Raw genomic sequence first — 16791 nt, forward strand, 5'->3', positions numbered from 1 at the left:
AAAGGAAGAAGTGTTTGTTAAGCAACCTCCAGGGTTTGAACGCAATGAGTGTTCGGATTATGTGTACAAACTTGATAAAGCACTCTATGGGCTCAAGCATGCTCCTAGAGCATGGTATAAAAGATTATCAAAATTCCTACTTGAGCATGGCTACAAGAGAGGTAAAATCGATAATACTTTATTCTTCAAGGAAAAAGGTACAGGCCTCCAAGTAGTACAGATATATGTTGTAATCTTTGGAGCAACTACTGATAAATTAAGTAAGGAATTTTCAAAACTAATGGGTAGTGAATTTGAAATAGGTATAATGGGTGAGCTTAATTTCTTTTTAGGCTTACAAATTAAAGAAAACTCAAATGGAACTATGATCCATCAGCAGAAATATGTGAAAGAGTTGCTTAAAAGGTTTAAAATGAAAGAATCAAAAGAAATCGATACTCCTATAGCAACAACCACAAAATTGGATATATATGAACCTGGTTCATGCGTTGATCAGAAGTTACATAGGGGAATGATTGGTTCTCTTTTGTATCTTACTGCTAGCAGACCTGACATTGTTTTCAATGTAGGTCTTTGTGCTTGATTTCAGGCAAATCCAAAGGAGTCCCACTTGACTGTTGTCAAGAGAATATTGAGATACTTGAAAGGAACCACTGACCTTTGCCTTTAGTATCTAAAAGGTAGCAATTTTAACCTAGTGGGATATGCTGACGCTGATTATGCAGGTTTCTTTGTGGATAAGAAGAGCACCTTAGGTATGGCTCAATTCCTTAGTTCATGTCTTGTGTCATGGGATACCAAAAAGCAAAATTTATTGGCCTTATCTACTACTAAAGTTGAGTATGTTGTTGCTGCTTCATGTTGTGCTTAATTGTTGTGGATCAAACAACAATTGTTGGACTTTGGAATTGATGTTGGTTGCATCCCTATATTTTATGATAACACTAATGCCATTAGTATGACAAAGAACCCGGTTCCTCATAAGAGAACTAAGCACATAGACTTTAGACATAATTTTTGAGGCACAACTATGAGAAAGACTTGATCACTGTTCATTTTGAGAGGAACATGTTGGAATTAGGGATGATTAAGATCACCTAAAAGGACCAGTTCAATGCTAAACGAAAAAAAAAATGAAAAACAATTAGTTAGAAATTTTGTAAAATGTGTATATAATTAGACTAATTTTTGCTCAATCTCATACTTTCAATAGTATACTCTTGTGACATGTGTTAAAATAATTCATTAAGCTCATATGTTATTTTCTCTATTTTGGCAAATTTAGACTTACACAAGAGACTTATCAATGAAGAACTTGGTTCATCAGGATAACAAGGTATATTTTCTACACTCTGCATAATTATAAATAATGATATTTGAATCCTAAGAACAGTCCTACCTAAGTCCAAATATCTCTTTAACCTATCCAATAAATTTGAACCAGTTCCGTTCAAAAGAGTCCTAGCCAAATTAAATCACCTATATCCTAGGAAAGAGTCCACCGTCTATTCAAACTGAAATTTCGGTTCGATTAGACTTCTAAAAAATTGATGAAGCCTATTGTTACCCATTAATTATCCACTCCTTTTAAATTGATCATCATCATTTCTGCCTTCTCTTTTAATTCTCAAAACCGTCGAAATTTCTCTCAATCGTCTCTCAACTTCAAAAATTCAATCTACCTTTTTTCTTTCTTCCAAGAACCAAGCACAAAATGACTAACCACTTTGATAACCCTGGTACTCTCCCACCAAACTCCTCATCTTCAACCACTCCTTACCCTAATAAAAGAAGAGTTAAGATGCTTGCTCGCAAGGAAGCTTCTGGGAAAGAATTATCAAAGAAATTAAACGCATAATTAAAAGCTAGCCAAGCCCAAGAACCCTAGAACTCTGACGACTCCTTCAAGTCTACTACTGAGGGGGAATAAACTAGGTCTTCTAAAAATGAACAGGTAAATTCTAGAATAAAAACTACTAATGAGGTTATTTCTGTGTGAGATGAAAATCTAGAAAATAGGTTTACTTTGGTTGGATATGTGGTGGATGTAGAAACTCCGGAGTCGAGAAAAAGAGGCGGTAAAAATAAAAAGGAAAAAGAAAAAGAGAGTGAGAGTGTTCGAAGTGAAGAAAGGGGAATGGGGAGAAGAGTGGTTGATTCTTCACCTACGTCAAAGTCTGCTGAACCATCTACCCGGTCAAAAAGGGCCAGGTCTGTAGTGAAACCCAAACAAGTAAAAATTGCTGAAGAAGAGGAATGCAGTGGAGAAGAGGAAGATGAATCAAATAGTGAAAAGGAAAAGATGGCCAAGTTTGGCAAAAGAACTATTCTGAAGGGTAGACTCCTCAAGGATTTGGAGGAGGAAAGAATGGTGCTGCTGTTGAATAAATTAGAAGTGCAGGGCTGGAAGGACATGGTCCTTCAGATGGATGGCAGGTTGGCTAGGGATGAAATAGTTGAGTTTATGGCAAATGCGGCAGTACAAGATGAAAGGGTTATAGCTTGGTGAAAGGGGTGCAAATCCTTTTTGATATGAATGAGTTGGGTGAAACTCTAGGTGTACCTGCTGAGGGGTACAATGACTACACAAAGCTTAAGTGGCCAATCCTAGAAAACCTTCCTACTGCCCTTGCCATTACTAGAAAGTTCAGTAACAATGAGGAGGAATTGGAGCCCAAGGCTGTGTACAAGAGTGAGATGAAGTCATCCCACAAAGTGTTGTTTGAATTTGTCATCAAATGCGTTATGCCAAGGCAGGAAAGGAGACACATTGTAAACTTTATGGATTTGGCTCTCATTGAGTGTTTAGATAGTGGGAGGCAAATAAATTGGCCTGGGTTTATAATTCAGCTTCTTGATAGGGTTATCAATGGCATCGTCTCATGCCATTCCCTATGGCTTCATTCTCACAGATGTGCTTGCACATTTTAAGGTGCTTTTGGAGAAGTGAGAGGTAGCTATAAAAAAAAGATCACTTTGGGGCGAAAACTCTAAGTGTTTGTGACTATGAGGTTCTTGCCACTCCTAATGAATCTTGTTCATCCAAGAAGGCACCAGTCAATAGCAAGGTCAGATCCTTGGTGTAGGAAAGTGAGGCAAAAGAGGGTGAGATAGCAATGCTAAAGACAAGGTTAGCTAAGGTAGAATCTGAGGGAGATGCTCTCAGAACTGAACTTGCAAGAGAAAAGGAGAAGAATGATGGAATTCTTCAAGACATGCTGAAACTTCTCTAAGCCAATAACCCAGCACCTAGTTCTTCCAAGCCTTAACTTCCTAGCCTAGTATAGCTCCTTCAGCGACCCAGTTTGGGATGTTTTACTGTTTGCTCATGTTTTCAATATTTTTATTTCCTTTTATGCTTTGTGGAAGAATCATATCACCTATCAATGAATAATGAAATCTACTAGTTTTTGCTCTAACTGTTTGTTTATATTTCTTTGATGGTTGAAATTCTTAGCTCGATCAATGATGATTAATACATGATTGCATTGGGATAGCCTCAGTGGCCATGAGTAAGTTTTAAAATATGGGTATTACACATTGTGTACGCAACTTTTCGATGATTTCAAAAGAGGGGAAAAGGTTTTGCTTTAAACAAGTGATGTTTAGCATTAAACAGTGATGTTTATAACCTAGTAAACCTGGTCCTTAATGATAAGTGATAAAAAGAAAAAATGTTTCTAACATTGTGTTGATGTTGAGCTAAGTTGAAACAGGGCCTAAGCTTATGAAAAGCACAGATTTTGTTATCATCAAAAAGGGAAAATTTGTTGGCCCAAGTGAAGGTTAGTTTTGAAGATTGATAAAGGAAGCTCAGGCATGAACCAGGTCCATCCCTTGTGGTGTATAGAAACGGGTAGATTCGAGCATGTGGGATGCACGTGAAAGAGATAAGCTTAAATTGGTATATTTAGTACCTGATCGAAAAGGTTGCATAATTGATAAGGAGAATGACTCCTTACTCAAAGAGAACATTATCCAAGATAGGGAAGGAGTTAGAACTTGAGATCAACTAGAACTCTTCCACCAATGGAGAGTAGCATTAGAACTCCAATTATTTCTTTATCTACAAACTCTATATATTATAGGATGTTCTCAGTTGCAGGTGACGCACAAAGGCATAAGTTAAACGTGAATTGAGAGCAAATAGCAAGGCTTTTTGTAAGCAGTTCGTGTGTGATTCAAGTGTGCAAACCGAAAGCTATGTGAACCAAATAGAAGAACCAGTTCCAATTGTCTGTCTTTTATTCTAGTTAAATTGTAGTAGGTATTTTCATATTATACCTTTCAGCTTTATCTAGAAGCAATTGTAATAGGTACTCAGAGTTTTCAAGTTAGAGTTAACTTGGGGTTGACGCAATAGTTAGAGGCTGTTTACTACAACGGGATTAGAGTTAGTCCTAGGTTTACAAAAGTGTTTTGTAAATGATGTTTTTGGCTCAGTGATTTAGTGAAGAGTTTGGAAAAATCCTACTAGGAAGTGGGTCGTGATTTTTTCACTTTTTGAGCCATGTATTTTACACGTAAAATACTTGTGTTCTTTACTTTCTGCATTTATTATTTTTGTAATAGTAGGTTAAGGAACACTTAGAAGAACTAGGTTGTTCCATAATCAGTTTAAGCAAAAAATTGGATACCACACAAATCACCCCCCTCTTGTATGGTATTGAAGTATAAAATATCAATTGTATCTGGGCCAGACTAGATAGAATCCTTTTGAATGGGAACTTCCCGCTTCTATACCCTATGGATTACATATTGTGCCAACTCCCCTCTTCCTCGTTCTGCATGAGTGGCTATCGCCCCTAACCTTTGAAATTGAGCTGCTTCTCTCTCTTGTTTCTTAGGAAGGAAGACTGATGCGGCTATAGTAATGCCAAGCATATGAGCAAAGGACTCTACCGGCTAACCTAGCCTCTTCCGTCCCTCGGGACCAACAAGGGGCAATGCAGGAATATTCGCCTGTTGTCCATCGACGATAAGACACTCAGAAGAAGAAAAGATGGAACAAAGATGGTTAACTGCAAGGTGACTGACTTTGTCATATCGGAACCAACGGTTACCTACCATTCAGAGATGCTATCCGAGTAGGAAAATTAGCCAAGTTCTCCTGCCTAGTTTAGACATAATTTTGGATGCTAAACGTTACAAACACATATACACCTTATACCAAATTATCTCACAACTTTATGACAATATTAGTTATAAAGAATTGTTTGATGGGATTTAAATGATATAATTGAGTAGAAACATTTACTGCGGGTATATGGATGAAATAAAAAAGAATTATTAAGTAGGAATTCTTTGCATTTTGCAAGTAGGAATTCTTTGCATTTTGCACCCTAATAAGGAAGAAGTTTGATGGATTTCTTTCTCAAACGTTATCCTTTTTTCCCTCTAATTCATCTTGTCCTTATGTAATATTTCCTTCCATTTTGTTTATTCCACTTTATCCCTCGTACAATGAACAAATTAATATTTCCATCACTATACTTTTAAGTTTTAAACGAGGAATACCAACCAATAATTTTAAGTTTTTAACCTAATAAGAGAGGTTGGACCGGTTTTATATATATAGAGGATAGGTTATCAACAGGGTCGATGACAGATTCAATTACGGAGAAGTCAGTAATTAATTTTGGATATGATCAGTGATGTCAATATGAGAGGAAATATTGCCTTTTATATAGGATAGGTTATCAACAGGGGTCGATGCCAGGTTCGATTACGGAGAAGTCAACAATTAATTTTGGATATGATCAATGATGTCAATATGAGAGGAAATATTGTCTTTTGCGCACTTACAATTTGAATTGAAATAACTTTATAAAGACCTCTCGTGTTTTATTTATAGCTCTTTTGTGTTATTTTTTATTGATCTCCTATAAAAAGAATCATATAACATAATAACAATTATTATGGACTACATAACAATTTCTCCATCAAGTTCACATGGCAAATATCTTTCACCCCTTTTGCACTTTTCAATAATTTGTTCTCCAGTAAGATCCTTAAATAGGTCCCAACTATTAATTGTATAGGCTTCCACACAATCCAGATAGCAAAGGTACTCTATTTCTTCACGAGTTCTACAAGTTACCAATGTCCCAGGAAATTAAACCAAGACAAAAATGCAAATTTGCAACAATGTCATAATTTGCTTACGATACATGTTTATTTGATTTATATTTCCTGCAAAATAATACTTATGTGAGTGCCAATAAATTCTTGCTAAGCTTCTTTCCTAAAACTAAACGGCACCTTATAACAAGAACGCATCCTTTTAAAGTGTTAAATGCCCAAATACATATAGCAAGAAGTACACAAATAATTTCGAAAGACAAATAAATTAAAATAAGTTTGCTTACGCAATTTTGATAGCCAAACTATGTCTGTAAAATAGTTTTATTCTGATTGGTAATGCTTTATCAAATTTGTGTGAGACACAAGAGAGGTTTACTTGTTATTCCTTTTTTCAAACAATAGATGGTTCGTAAATAGTCTTTGACATTGTAACGTTTGGTTCAAATTTATTTACTCTTTTAGGAGTTTCAAAAACGTTATGCATGTTTCATTGTCAATTATGAAAGTGATATATGGGCACATTCATCGAGTGCAAGCATGCAGTAATTAAACTTACATTGAATGAATTTACCAAATATTATCTGAAGTTTTCTAGTACAATATAGGCCATCAAATGTATCTCCTTAGTCTGAATTATTTTACTAAACTAATTGTTCTAATCAAATCTTATTTTCTAATCATATAAGTTAGAGTTCCATCGATTTCGTTCCTTGACATAAAAAAATAAAAGAGAGTTCGTCTTAAAGTCTTATGCAGCCTTTCCCTTGTTAAAAGAAAAATAAAACATTTAAAATACAAAAATAGTACGTAGTACTACATGTATGAGCACCTCTAATGGCAATTTTTGCCACAAGGATAGGGGCAATAAACCCCTTGAAACCCACTCCTATCAAAAAACCAGTCTCCAACAGCTTCAGCAATTGTCTGCGTATGAGTTTATTTTCAAATAACAACATAAGGAAAGCTGAAAATTATACAATATAAAAAGAAGAAAAAAAGGAAAGAAAGAAAAGTTACCTTGTTAGCTAAAGTTGGAGAGTTATTGGAGGACCAGTGACTTAGTATTTCAATGCCAAGATGGGAATGGCAAGAGGAAATGAAATATCCTCTTGATGTATTTGGTCCTAGTTCGTTCAATGCCTCCAAAAATTTCAACCTAAAATCTGATGAACAACAACTCAAACACAAGTGTGTGAGAGAGGAATTATCATATGATCGGATTAAAAGAAAATAAACTGGCTAATATATATATATATATATACCTTGGAGAGTTTGAAGTTGAGCAGGTGAGCAATAATTTATATTTGTCTTGCAATTTATCCACTTATTATAAGGATCGGCCTCCTTGGGAATCAAACTGTTGTTTATCTAATTTTAAAGAATCAAAAGGCACAATATCGTTTAGAATTTGAAGGGAAAGTAATAGCGTAAACTTACACATTGACAAAAAAGCCAACATCAGAGATGCATTTAACTCTAGCAGTTAATGGGAAAAAAAGTGAATTTGTCACAATGTAGGATTGCACCCAACCCTACTAAGAATGGCCTGTCATAGAAATTTTGGAACATTTTTTGTATTTCAGTCACTTAATTAATTGGAGAGAAATAAGAGGACAATAAGGGGGAAATGAGACATACATTTTGAGGAAATATCATTCCTTTACCGTATAACAATTCCTCCATGATTGCGTAAAAAATTCTTGCCCCTCTGTAGTGGAGGTTTGTAACCTGAAATTTTTTGGCATTTCTAGTTAGAGAGTAACATTTTACACTTCAAATTAAAACCAACTAATGAGAAGATTCTAACTTACGGGTCAACTTCTTCAATATCACCAGTATATGACCTCCGTCACAATATCTAATCTTGACTAGGTTCGAGTTGTAGAAGTCTGAAAAACATTGTTGAGAATATCTTTTCATTACTTAGTATTAGTGCCACAAACATGCACACCTTCAAAAAATAAAAATGCTGTAAATACATATAAATAATGTATTAACCACCTGGATTTAGTTGAGGATCATTGCTTAGAACTCCAGTAAAATGAGCTTCAGTTGGCATATTTTTTGAAGATAAGTCCGTAGCCGCGCGATTTTGGCAATCGGAAGTGGTTTCACACCACCCTCCACCCTGGAAATTCAAAGTTGAAGATTAGCCAAAATTTAAAGTAAAATATCATAAAGTTCTGAGTTTAATTAGTTAACCTGAAGGTGAATGAGCCAGTTATAAACTCCAGAGTCAGTTCCTGGATGAAAGTGGAATGCAGGAGCACCTCCATCCAAGCATACTATCATGACAAAATCAACAAAAATTATTAGTAAAAAATAGTAATAAAATTGTAAGACTGCCTAAAAAAGTGAGAAATGAATATCGTAAATAAATCACCTGCGCCTTTAGCTACGGCACTATCGAGGAACGTTGTTTTAACAATGAGGTCCGCTTCAATTGTCGTCCAAAGACACAGTAGAGAAACTAAACGAGATATAATTAACCAAACGTTAGTAATAAAATATTTTAAAACTACATACAACAGAGAATGCTGTCGGAGTTCATTTGGAGCATTCTTTTAATAATAATTTACGTTTTATATATACAAGTCAATTAAAATACGTACTAGAAAACACATCAGCCATGACAACTGAGTAAAAATCCATCACTTGAAGAAGCAGATAAAATAAGTGTAGGGAAATTTCTCTCTCTCTCTCCGGCAGAAGTTGAACAAAAGCTTGAAAAGTTGTAAAGAAGAAGAAAGAAAAGAGTATTGACCAGAGGATGCTTTTGAAGCGTAAGAATAGAGCATTTTTATAAGCACTGTGATCATAATATCAACCAGTAAATCTTTGTAATATAACTAAACTTAGTAACCAGCTTTTATTAAATAGTATCCCATATTAGGTTAGTGTCGGCATGTGATATGCTTATTTTCAAATTCCACAGCCAATTAAATAAATCGGTCCCCCACATACTTAATATTTGAACTGCTTATAAATGAATTGTATGACAAATTATCTTTAACTTGGTTACTAAAAATGCTTTTGACTATGCGACCCTTGCTTTCTAATTTTGGAGCACATTTACGCTTTGCAGGACAAAGATATTAATGCATGCCATTGCATGTGATCTGTTTATGAGCCTGAAACCTAAATAATGGTATTTTAGATTCAAAATACCTTTATACAGTTAAAAAAAAGTTATATTTCTAATTAAATCGCAGTATTATATTGCATTTTAGTTTAACAGAAAGTTACTCGTTAATGTAAAACACAGTATAATACTACGTTTTAATTAATAATTTATTTTTTATAGAAAAACGTAGTATAGTACTACGTTTTAGGAAAACGTAGTATTATACTACGTTTTCCTATTAAATTATAATAGGATGTAAGACTCAGATGGTTCGGGCACATTCAAAGGAGGAACACTGATGCACCGGTGAGGAGGTGTGAGCGACTGGCTGTAGTGGGCACGCGGAGAGGTAGAGGGCGACCTAAGAAGTATTGGGGAGAGGTGATCAGACAGGACATGGCGCGACTTAGGATTATTGAGGACATGGCCCTTGACAGGGAATTATGGAGGTCGAGCATTAAGGTTGTAGGTTAGGGGAAACTTGTGAATATTTCTACAGCACAATAGAGTGAGACTAGCCAGTTAGGAGTTAGACTAAGAATGTAATTGGTCGTCTATTGATGCAGGGCTTTACCTGCTAGTTTTACTATACCAGCCATCTATTTCGTATTTTGTATTCTGTATTTCATATCTCTTATATTGCTGTTATTTTATTATGCATTTTTATGGTACTAATATATCGGCTCCGGTTGCTTTTTTTGAGCCGAGGGTCTCCTGGAAACAGCCTCTCTACCCTTCGGGGTAGGGGTAAGGTCTGCGTACATATTACCCTCCCCATACCCCATTTGTGGGATAATACTGGGTCGTTGTTGTTGTTGTTGTTGTTGTTTCCTATTAAATTATAAACTTCATCTTCTTCCCTACGACAGAACCTACTGGTTCAAATTAAACAATCCCCCTACCTTCCAGCAACGGTCCCCCCCCCCCTTCCTTTTTTTTAAAAAAAAATTCAATTGGGCCCCACCCGTCACACAAAAAGTGAAGAGTGTAGGTCCCGTATACAACCCAAGCTTTCGATTGTTGTGGATTCTTTCTTTCGGGCTCAAAATTTCAAATTTCCGACATTTCAAAAAACATAAATCGAGGTATTCTGATTTAATTTATGTCAAAACTCGTATAATTATGCATATTTGTTTTCTTGAATGTGTTTGCATGTTGACTTGTGTTATGTTTGCGATTAAATTTGTATGTTATTTTTACCCGGATTAAATTATTAGTGTTTAAAAAAATAGTTAAAAGTTGAGAAATAATTTTTATTGTTCATAAATATCTTTTACTGTTTTATATGTAATTTCGTGAGTGTTATGTTCATATATTTGTTGTTTTTATTTAGTTTAGATTATTTATTTGCTTAAAGAATAGTGGCCTTTTAGCGTAGTAAAATATAGAGCCTTTTAGCGTAGAAAAATATAGAGTCTTTTAGCGTAGTAAAATATAGAGCCTTATAGCGTAGTAAAATATAGAGCCTTTTAGCATAGTAAAATATAGAGCCTTTTAGCGTAGAGTCTTTGTAGTTTAAGTATCTACTAACTACAAACTCTATCCAATTACACTTTACAAAAATTAATTATTTAATTTATAAAACAAACTTACAGAACTAACTAATTAATATATGTTGTCAAATTAAATATCGAGCGTGGAACCATAGTTATATACCCTGTCCAATTAAAAATTAATTATTTAATTTATAAAAACTAACAAAATTTTAAAAATATTAAAATTGACACACATAAGAATTCATGATAACTTGGTGCTACTGGGCCTCAAATATCGAGCCTGGAACCCATAAATATTTACTCAGTCCAATTAAATAATTAAATATTAATTATTATAACACAAACAAAATTCTAAAGATATTGAAATTGACACACATAAGAATTCAAGATATCTTGGTGCTACTGGGCCTCAAATATCGAGCCTGGAACCCATAGATATTTACTCTGTCAAATTAAATAATTAATTATTTAATTTATTAAACTAACAAAATTCTAAATTTTTTGAAATTGACACACATGATAATTAAGGATAGTTTGGTGCTACCGGGCCTCAAATATCGAGCCTGGAACCCATATATAATACTCATTAAAAGAAAGAGAGTAATTACGTAATATACCAAAAAAATTAAATTATAAATAAGATTAAATAGGGCAAAGCCCTACGCTAACTAACAAAAACAGAAAAGGAAAAAAGGGCCGAAGCCCCCTTTCTCTGGCAATAGAATCAAATTCTGCTGCGTAAAACCAAGCGGAAGCAAAAAGGATTTTGACGGGTCAGCATTAAAGCGAAAATAAAAAAAAACAAATACAGAAGGTGAGTTGGGGAAAAAGCTTGGTACCTAAAAAAAAACCACTTCCATCCATTATTTGTTCAAATCTTCAGGTATTGTATTCCACAAATTTGAGAATATATTTTACTGGTTAGAGTTAAATAAGGAGATTGGCAAAAGTCAGTGAAATAAGAAAAGATAAGTATAAATTTTTGTTAATCTTTGGCAATTTGTTGAGGAATCTTAAGCAGGAATTGTGTCTTACGGGTATAGCTTGAGCTTCTCCTTCTGATAGATCTTAATTTCGATTCTCATGATTGGGAGATTCTACAGAGAAATAGAAATTATACTAGTTCATTCACACTTGAGAATTTTCTTCCTAAAGAATCAATAGAACTTTATGAAATTGGATTAATAAAATATATGAATATGTTGGAGTTGATAGATTAGTAATTACTCATAGGTGGGTAAATATAATTCGGCGAATTAAGAGTCAAATATGAAACCTCGAGGTCGGGTATTCTAAATTAGCTATGAATTATCCTAAACAAGGAAAATAACATGAGATTGATATTATGTAATTATAGATTGATTGGAGGAATTTGTACGAATTGCTCGAGGTGAAGCATCTGGAATTTCGACACGAGTACTGTGAGTAGTAATCTTACCGCAATTTGTGTTTTCATAACTTGCATGATTTACAAATGATTTTTAATATGAATATGTTATCGATTATTTTAAGTTGCATGTGGGACAAGTCTTTTACTCGATATGATACTGAAATAGCTATTTGAGAAGATTACCATTTTTTTAAATATTTTTGTTGTCACTAGATGTGTTACCGTTACTTGAATTTACTGTTATCTAAAAGAAATTATATGATTTGATAAGAACCGAAATGCCCTATATTGTTTTAAAATATTTTTTATGAGTATATACGGATTACAGAGACAAGAATAAATGGGAGTAGACATTGAAGGATTCCGTAGCTAACGGTGGGTTCGTTAGACCTCGTGCACCTTGTAATTACAGATTAACGTTATAGCCCTCGCTAGTGGGAAGGTAGAACTAGCATATCGTTACCAATTTCCCTTGAGTAGGGACTACCGTTGTATTTGACTTCTTGCGAAGAAGTCCACAGTTATACCGATTACATAATCCGTTCATTGAAACCTTCCAAATGTGAATAGTGATATTAGACAGTGGTTACCGAGCTTATTACCGAACTATTAATTGCATTATACTACAAGAAAAGCATGACGAGACTGAAAATTATTTATTGTTTCTGAAAGGGCATTTTTATGTTGTTTTCTGTTTGATATACTAGCATGTTTTCTGACTTATCCCCACAAAATACGGTTGTGGTTAAGTGTTATTATTCACTGAGATAGCAACTCATTCCCCGCTAATTTTTTTTTACAGAAACAGCAGTTGACGCGGGCGAGGATTTCGTTAATTAGAGCGCACAAGTTGATAGTTCTTGGTGAGCCTCGCACTTGTTCGCGTGGGCGGAGATTTTATTTATTGTTATACGTTTTTTTGAACTCTTAGAGTCGCTCCATAGTCATTATTTTAGTGTCATGAGTATTCTTTTGTTATTATAGTCTTATGTTGAGTATCATTCTCATTTATAAAATGTTGGAGATAAATTAGTATTTCTAGTGGTTAGTTGGTGGTTTAGTTATGGTGGAGACTTGTATTGGTTAATTGACCAGTTGTCAATTGTTTGGTATGATATTATGATGTTTGGTTGGTGATTTGAGACAGGAAAAATTTTGGGATGGTCCAAAAATAGGGGAAACTCTGTCCGATTTTCTATAAAATTACCCATAAGGCTTACTTGAGAGCACTTGCTCCTAAGCGCCGGTCACAATTCTAAATTGGGTCATGACAAAGTTGGTATCAAAGCTTAGGCTTGAAGTCCCGAGGCATGGAGCAATGTTTAGTAGAGTCTTGTTCATGGGTATGTAGGCACCCATACTTATGATCTTGAGGCTACTGAACATCTAGGAATGTTTTTCCTTCTTTCATTCTTTGATCGTACGTTGAGATAACTTGAGATTGATTTTGGAATATTTCTTTCGCAATGGCTAGGACATGCACACCCTCATCTGCTGGACGTGGTGCTAGACGTGGTGCTACCCGGGGTGGTGGTCAAGTTGGGGTTCATCAAACTAGAAGACAGACTGCTCCTCAACCTCAAGTTGGGAACATGGGTCAAACCCAAGTTGTTATGCCAGATCAAGTGCCTTGCAGGGAGTTCAGAACGCTCCACCACCAGTGCCAACTGTTGTACCTACTGTTGCCTTACCTACAAATGTAGTGGCAAGGTTATTGAATGTGTTAGAGGCGTTGGTGCCTACTCAGGGAGGAAGTTCAGCTCCTCAAGCTACTTTACAGACACAAGCACCTGCACAGACTCGGACTTTTGGGAATAAGGAAGTTTCCCTACAAGAGTTTCTGAAATTGAAATCACTAAAATTCACAAGTTCCGATAATTTAGCAGATCCTCAAAGTTTCTTGGATGGGACACTTAAGGCATTACGTGCTCTTGGATGTTCTAGTGAGAGAGTCGTGGAGCTCGTAGTCAAACTAGAGGATATGGCCAACACATGGTATGAAACGGTATTGCTAGGAAGGCCAGCAGGAGCACCACCACTGACATGGGACGAGTTTACTAAGTTGTTCAATAATCATTTTCTCCCAGACAGTCTGATGCAAAAATATGCTAGAGACTTTGAGAGATTATTTCAGACTCCAGATATGGATGTGTCAAGATATAACACTAAGTTTTGTAAGCTAGCTATATATGCTCCTCACTTAGTGCCTACCGAAGAAGCTCGAGTTCAGAGGTTTGTTGATGGATTGGTTGGTCGTATATACATTGTAGTAGCCCCACAGATGAAGACTTTATCCTACTCTGATGTAGTCGACCTTGCTAGAAATATTGAAAACAAGGGACGTAAGGAGCGTGCAACTAGTGATTTACGTAAGAAGGCCAAGACATGATGGGCTTTCAGTGGTGGTTTTAGTGAAAATAGAAGAGCAGGAAATCAGGGACAACAACAACAACAGGGTTCTCGGACAGGTACACATATGTCTTCACAATCCACATACATACCACATTACAGACAAGGTAATAGAGGACCATCATCTTCTGGACATCTTAATTCTAGACAGATATATGCCACTACTCCAGTCTACCAGACTTGTGGTGGATCACATTTGGGACAATGTCGTGTTCTAACTAGAGAGTGCTTTCGGTGTGGCCAGTTGGGACAACACTTGAGGGATTGCCCTCAGCCTCCAAGAAATTTCAACTAGGCTTCTATTCAGTCAGTTGCACCGACTCAGACTACTTGTAATACTTCAGGTGCTACAGGTATAGGAAATAGAGGTCGAGGTGCTGGAGATCGTGCTACTTTGAATCAAGGACAAGGCAATGCTGGTAGAGGTCAGGTGAGAGTTTTTTGCATTTACTAGATAGGATGCTCAGACCTCGAATACAGTGGTTACGGGTATTCTTTCCGTCTGTTCATTTGATACACTTGCATTGATTGATCCGGGATCTACTCACTCCTATATGTCCTCGTACTTTGCTTTGAGATTTAGTAGACAACCCAAGCTATTGAGTGATCCTTTTCTAGTTGCTACTCCTGTTGGAGAGTCTCTATTAGCTGAATACGTGCATCGTGCTTGTCAGATTCAGGTTGAGGGTAGAGATACTCTAGCTGACCTTATTGTACTTGATATGATTGACTTTGACATGCTGATGGGAATAGATTGGTTATCTTCTTGCTATGCTATAGTCGATTGTCATGCAATGATAGTTAAGTTTGAGATACCAAATGAACCTAGTTTTATTCTAAGAGGGAGTCATGTTCCAAAGACTTGCAAAATTGTATCTTTTATCAAGGCTCAACGACTTCTGAAGAAAGGTTGCTTGGGTCTCTTAGCTATTGTAAATGACACAAGAAAGGAAACAACCAGTATAGAAAATGTACCCGTAGTGAGAGAATTTTATGATGTATTTCCTGAGGATTTACCAGGATTGCCTCCAGTACGAGAAATAGACTTTGGTATTGATTTGCTGCCTGACACATAGCCCATATCGATTCCCCCATATCGAATGGCACCAGCAGAGTTGAGGGAGATAAAGCAACAGTTACAGGATTTGATAGATAAGGGTTTTATTAGACCTAGTGTATCACCATAGGGTGCATCAATACTGTTCGTAAAGAAGAAAGACGGATCTTTGAGAATGTGCATTGACTACATGCAGTTGAACAAGATAACAATACGCAATAAATATCCTTTGCCTTGTATAGATGACATGTTTGATCAGTTACAAGGAGCTTCCCACTTGTCAAAAATTGACATCCGTTCTGGTTATCATCAACTTAGAATCAAAGATGAAGATATTTCTAAGACTGCTTTCAGAACTCGATACAGGCACTATAAGTTTCTTGTGATGCCTTTCGGACTAACAAATGCTCCAGCTGCATTCATGGATTTAATGAATAGGGTGTTCAAGCCATTTCTGGATAGATTTGTAATAGTATTTATTGATGATATCCTGATATATTCTTGTAGCCAAGTAGAACACGAGGATCATCTCAGGACTGTGTTGCAGACATTGCGAGAACATCGGCTTTATGCTAAGTTCTCGAAGTGCAAATTTTGGCTAGCCTCGGTATCATTTCTGGGGCATGTTGTTTCCAAAGATGGAATTATGGTAGATTCTAAGAAAACAAAAGCTGTGGAGAAATGGCCCAGGCCTACTTCTCCTACAGAGATTCACATCTTTTTACGCTTAGTAGACAATTACAGGCGTTTTGTGCAGGATTTCTCCAGAATAGCAGCGCCATTGACCAAGCTAACATAGAAAAATTCAAAGTTTCAGTGGACGGATGAATGTGAGCAGAGCTTTCAAAAACTCAAAACATGTTTGACAACTGCACCAATATACCATTAGGTTTTGGGGGATTTATTGTATTCTGTGACGCCTCGAGGGTGGTATTAGGATGTGTTCTCATGCAAAATGGTCATGTTATAGCTTATGCTTCGAGACAATTGAAAAAGCACGAGCAAAACTATCCTACACATGATTTGGAGATGGCTGCAGTGGTATTTGCTCTAAAAATTTGGAGACATTATCTATACAGCGAAACTTGTGAGATTTATACTGACCATAAAAGTCTGAAGTATATCTTTCAACAGAGATCTAAATCTTCGACAGCGTCGTTGGATGGAACTACTCAAAGACTATGATTGTTCTATTTTGTATCATCCTAGAAAAGCCAATGTGGTGGCTGAT

General features: G+C 35.9%; 2 protein-coding genes across 2 annotated transcripts; one reads left to right on the forward strand and one right to left on the reverse strand.

The window, feature by feature from the left end:
- Positions 1-5842: 5842 nt before the first annotated feature.
- On the reverse strand, positions 5843-8860 carry LOC104212146 (pectin acetylesterase 11-like). The gene is made up of 9 exons (XM_009761343.2): positions 8697-8860; positions 8468-8554; positions 8287-8369; positions 8086-8212; positions 7896-7973; positions 7723-7812; positions 7347-7630; positions 7102-7247; positions 5843-7008 (listed from the first exon to the last, which is right to left on the reverse strand). Exons 1-6 carry the CDS (start codon positions 8734-8736, stop codon positions 7745-7747), a joined length of 483 nt encoding a protein of 160 aa, XP_009759645.1. The 5' UTR covers positions 8737-8860; the 3' UTR covers positions 5843-7008; positions 7102-7247; positions 7347-7630; positions 7723-7744.
- Positions 8861-15057: 6197 nt separating this feature from the next.
- On the forward strand, positions 15058-15579 carry LOC138882701 (uncharacterized). Its single transcript, XM_070163316.1, has one exon. It carries the CDS (start codon positions 15058-15060, stop codon positions 15577-15579), a length of 522 nt encoding a protein of 173 aa, XP_070019417.1.
- Positions 15580-16791: the final 1212 nt, after the last annotated feature.

The sequence above is a fragment of the Nicotiana sylvestris genome, chromosome 12 (genome assembly GCF_000393655.2).
Source record: "Nicotiana sylvestris chromosome 12, ASM39365v2, whole genome shotgun sequence".
NCBI lineage: Eukaryota > Viridiplantae > Streptophyta > Magnoliopsida > Solanales > Solanaceae > Nicotiana > Nicotiana sylvestris.

Coding starts and splice junctions, on each gene's coding strand:
- LOC104212146 (XM_009761343.2), bottom strand. CDS start 8,736: ATGGATTTTTACTCAGTTGTCATGGCTGATGTGTTTTCTA. Junction 8,370..8,467: donor TGCCGTAGCTAAAGGCGCAG/GTGATTTATTTA, acceptor TTGTCATGATAG/TATGCTTGGATGGAGGTGCT. Junction 7,974..8,085: donor TGATCCTCAACTAAATCCAG/GTGGTTAATACA, acceptor AATGTTTTTCAG/ACTTCTACAACTCGAACCTA.
- LOC138882701 (XM_070163316.1), top strand. CDS start 15,058: ATGTCCTCGTACTTTGCTTTGAGATTTAGTAGACAACCCAAGCTATTG.